Source organism: Pecten maximus, chromosome 8, assembly GCF_902652985.1.
Source record: "Pecten maximus chromosome 8, xPecMax1.1, whole genome shotgun sequence".
NCBI classification, from domain to species: Eukaryota; Metazoa; Mollusca; class Bivalvia; order Pectinida; family Pectinidae; genus Pecten; species Pecten maximus.
In genome coordinates, this window is record NC_047022.1 from 6,763,527 (window position 1) to 6,768,071 (window position 4,545).

General features: G+C 35.1%; 1 protein-coding gene across 1 annotated transcript; it reads right to left on the reverse strand.

Moving 5' to 3' along the window:
* Positions 1 to 1,424: 1,424 nt before the first annotated feature.
* LOC117332971 lies at positions 1,425 to 4,229 on the reverse strand. The gene is made up of 2 exons (XM_033892061.1): positions 3,903 to 4,229; positions 1,425 to 3,321 (listed from the first exon to the last, which is right to left on the reverse strand). Exons 1-2 carry the CDS (start codon positions 4,227 to 4,229, stop codon positions 1,789 to 1,791), a joined length of 1,860 nt encoding a protein of 619 aa, XP_033747952.1. The 3' UTR covers positions 1,425 to 1,788.
* Positions 4,230 to 4,545: the final 316 nt, after the last annotated feature.

The following is a 4,545-nucleotide window of genomic DNA, read 5'->3' on the forward strand; positions in this document are numbered from 1 at the left end:
ATTTACCATCAGACAGTCCATTATTCTGCAGGTAATAAAATAAAATATCTTATTATGTCATAAGTTAAAAATCTATCAATTTACGCATAAACCTTGGCGTATTATGATTTGAATTATTATATTTATATTTTTGCATAACAATAAGAGTTTCATTTAATATTAAAACGTAAAATCATATCGAAAATAAATAAAACTATTTATTATCATACCCCTCATTTGGACGATCACAAAGTATATTTTCCCCCATAATGCCCTTTTCAAAATGGTGCAAGGCAAGGTGAAAAACAAAACTTCGCTTCCAAGTGGAGCAAAGGCAAAAAGTGGACATCATCACAAGAAAGCTGGCACTAAACGAGGAAGTATGTTGTAAAAATTGTAGCTGAAAATATTTGTGCATTTGATATCCATTATTGTATAAGAATGTATTACTTATCCACAAAACGGTATCACCACAATGTGTAATATGTAAACAAATACGAGTTACCTCCCTTTAGTCGTTAGGCCATGTGCACCTGCAGAAATTAACCAAAAATTCATAAATTGTTATCTTATTTTAAATTGGTCTGGCGATTTATGATAAACACTATATTGACTCCTCTGTACCGGTGATATCATGAGGTATTCCAAAGGAAATATAATTGTCATGTGATCTCATTAGGACTAATTACATATCATTATTTGGGAATAATCTCTGATTACATACATATGGCTGATATACCATAATTCAATTATCACATAACTGGTTCATTATTTAATGCAAACATATATACAATGTATGATAAAAAAAAAAAAACATACAACTGATGCTGTAAAATCTGTAACTTGTAGCTATATATAGTTATTTCTCATGTTTGAACCAGTTATGTGATAAAGAATTTCTGCACATCGCCACAAGTAACTGTGTCGGATATGGGTTTGTGAAGTTCATTTAAAAAATCATAAATAATACTCCATATCGAATATAGCAACTTTAGTAAAAATTAAGAAATATGTCTGTGTACATGTTACTTAATAAACCTATCTGAAGCTTACTTCTTATTGAACTATGAATTTTGACCTATCAACATTATTTTAATATGTTGATAAGAAAAATTTTCCGTGATGATTTGCATTTGTTCTCCAATTATTTTGATTGGTCGATGTAACACTAATCAGACATATTTCTTGATTTGGTCTCAATATCTATTCAGCTGCAGTGACCGAGTGTTTGACATTCTACGCTGGATTGGTTCTCCACCTCTGGTTCATTAGTTTGATATCCACATATACAGCAGTTTGAATTTTAATACTAGTTAAAGGTCTTTGGATTTGAAAAGTTTTGTCCCGGGAGTACCTGGTACTCAAGTTGTCTTCCACCAGCAAAACCTGGCACATCCCTAATGGGCCATGTTATATAGGGCCAAAATAAAAGTACAACAAATATACTTATTTGGTTATATTTAATCAACATTAATAGAAACAACCACAAAGTTCTTTTTTTTCTGAATGCCTTTAATCATCCTTCAAAAATAACCAAGTATCTTTTGACAAAGTATAACCCAAGTGTTTGTTGTGAATGGCTTACACACTAGTTATAGAGAGAACACATATTCTCATTACATATATATTATCAGTAATTACATATCATAAAATTAATCCCATAATAACTTAATCAAGCACAAGCAATTACACATTGATACTAGTATCACTATCTATAGTATATTATAGTCTTTATAATATGGATACTGAGCTGATGAAAAAAGGCTTTGTCTGACGTCATCAATATGTTGAAAATGATACTGAATTAAGTCATTGTTCTTTCCTTTTCTTTGTTACACCCTTCTTCCTGCGGTTTCCTGGTAAACGCGAACAGTCAGGACAAAACCACTTTCCTTTAGGAAGTTTCGACTTTGTCAGCTTAAGGCATGACAAATGAAACCACTGATAATTGCAGTTCTGGTTGTCACATGCTACCATCGTATCAGTTTCCCCTTGCTGACAGAAGCAATATATGTCCTGTCTGTTTGCATCAGCGAGGTTTGATTCTCCATCATTTCTCAATGACAGCAATGGTGCTGTGTTTATTCGGGAGTAGAATTTTCCAACTAACTCTGGCATGATAGCCATGGCATGGAAGCTAGCTGCCTTCTCTTTAATTTCCTCCCACAGTTCATTGTCCGGTTCAATTCTTTCAATGTGTACTTCTCTCTCAGTCCACACAACAAAGTCTGCATATTCTTTCCCACATAAATGTATCTGAGTCTGTACCTGATAGTAGTATGGATGTTGTTTCTTTAATGTTTTACGTTCACCATCTGTTTCTTCAAGACATGAAGATGCTCCAGTATACATATCAAGGCTTGACGAACGTACACAGTATGGGCATTTGATTTCCACAACTCCTTCTCCACAGCAATCACATGACACAGTTCCATCAGGTGAGGCTCCAAATAAGGGGAAGTCTGGATTTAAAGTTAGTCCAACTGCCTCAACCGCAAAGTTGTCATGAAGAGTTTGTAATGCTTCATTATAGGTTTCCCTGGCAACCTTTTCATGAGTACATCCCCAAGATGTTGCAGTCGAGGTAAATTTTGCTGACTCAGGATTACATACCGCTTTGATAAGGCTTTCCGAAGGGGCTGCAGGGCTGCTGTGGCATACAGAATACATCCGAGATGCAGTTATTCTACCACTTCTGAAGCGGTTCCACAGTTTACTTTGTGCCTGCTGTCTGGTTGCTTTCTCAACACTTTCAGCTTCCTCCTTCGAAACTTTGACATTAATGTCCTCACAATATTTTAGGATATCACTAAATGATGACTGAAGCATGTCCTGTCTCAACAGTTCAGTCAACATCTTGGGAAACTGTTCATCCAACACTTTTGGAACAAATGGTGCCTGGAACGCTTGCTTTACAGTCAATATTGCAGACTGAGCCCCTGTTTGGCTGAGTTTCTGCAGGAAACCCCTGATTTCCTCATCAGTAGGCGGTTCCACCTGTTTGTGTTGCATAATCCCTCTTTTGGATGATGGTGTGTCACTGAACTGTGCATCCAAATTCTTCTTCTTTGACTTTGCAGATGTAAAATCTATGTCTTTAATTTTTGCATATTTTACACCTTTCACTGATGCTGGAAGCCAGTACGCTTTTGTTTCTGTGACAGTTCTTGCCTGTCTGACTTTAAATGTAGCTTCAATTGAAAACAACATTGCAGCGATATGTGTACATGCCTCTCCCAATCCAGCCATGCAGTTACAGTGTGCAGCTAAAACTTTTCCATCAGTTTGGATGATCACCCATGGTGCCAAAGGTTTTTCGTTCAGACGCTGTGAATGCATCACCTACAAACCAAACATAAATAATTAATCAGATAGAATATATATACAGGGACATATCTACATTAAAAGAAAAAAATACAAGAGCTATTTACTTCAAAATACATAAAAGTTTTGTTTTTTTTTACTTTTAAGAGATTAATATAACTGATATAAACAAATGGTTACATACAGTACATATATAATATCATACATCTTTAGTGACAGTAACGTTAACTGTTTCCATAATTATAGGGCTGTTGTGAATTGTTCAATTAAAATATAAACTTTCACAAAATGGCAAAATATATACACTAGATCTAATGAATGAAGGATTAAATTGAACTTAATTATAATAATTAGATCTATACCCCAGGAGACTAGATATTTTAAAAGGTTTGGATTTTCTTTCATGTGTGATGAGCTGATTTTGGAAAAACATAAAATAAATACAATATTTTTATCAATATTTCCATAAAATTCTGTTGCCATTTAAGTGAGACATAAAAAGTTATTTTAACATGAATTTTGGTCAAGGCTTCTTTAAAAATTATATGAATTATTTTACGAACACGTTATCATTACTCGACTCAAAATCGTGAACTTACCCGTGCAGTGTGTAGACAGACGCCATTGATTTCACAAACTTTAACATCCCGAACCCATCCGTTGACAAACTGGTTGTACGCAGCCAATCCTTTGTAAGATTTTATTTCCTCGTGGGTGTATGCACTTGCTGTGTATAACAAAAAGAACGAAATGTCAGGGTACGTTACGCCCGCCCACTTGTCAACATCCTGTGACCATCTTTCTTTTGGTAGAGTGTACGGGTCTTCATTTCCAATCAAAGCCAACTTATTGTCGTATCTCTGTTTTGAAATAGTGTCCAGTGTGTCACGATACGTCACTTCGCTTCGGGGCGTCTTTTTTTCCATATTTGCTCATTCATTTGTTAGAAAATACCAGGCAATTATCGGACAATATTATGTCAACAAACAATGGCGAAGCGTGACCTCCAATATGGCCGCGGGTCACTGGATAGGTCGTGGCAAGTCACGTGACTGAAAACTATGTATATTTGTGTAACTGTTCCATGTCTACAGTACATGTGATCGTTTGTAATTTACCCGTGTCTTGATAAAGGGGCAGATTGCCTCGAACATTCGACCATTTACTTGTCTGTACTGTCGTTATTACTACTTGACAATTAATTAATTATAAGTGATATATAATGAAATTTTATATATGCTC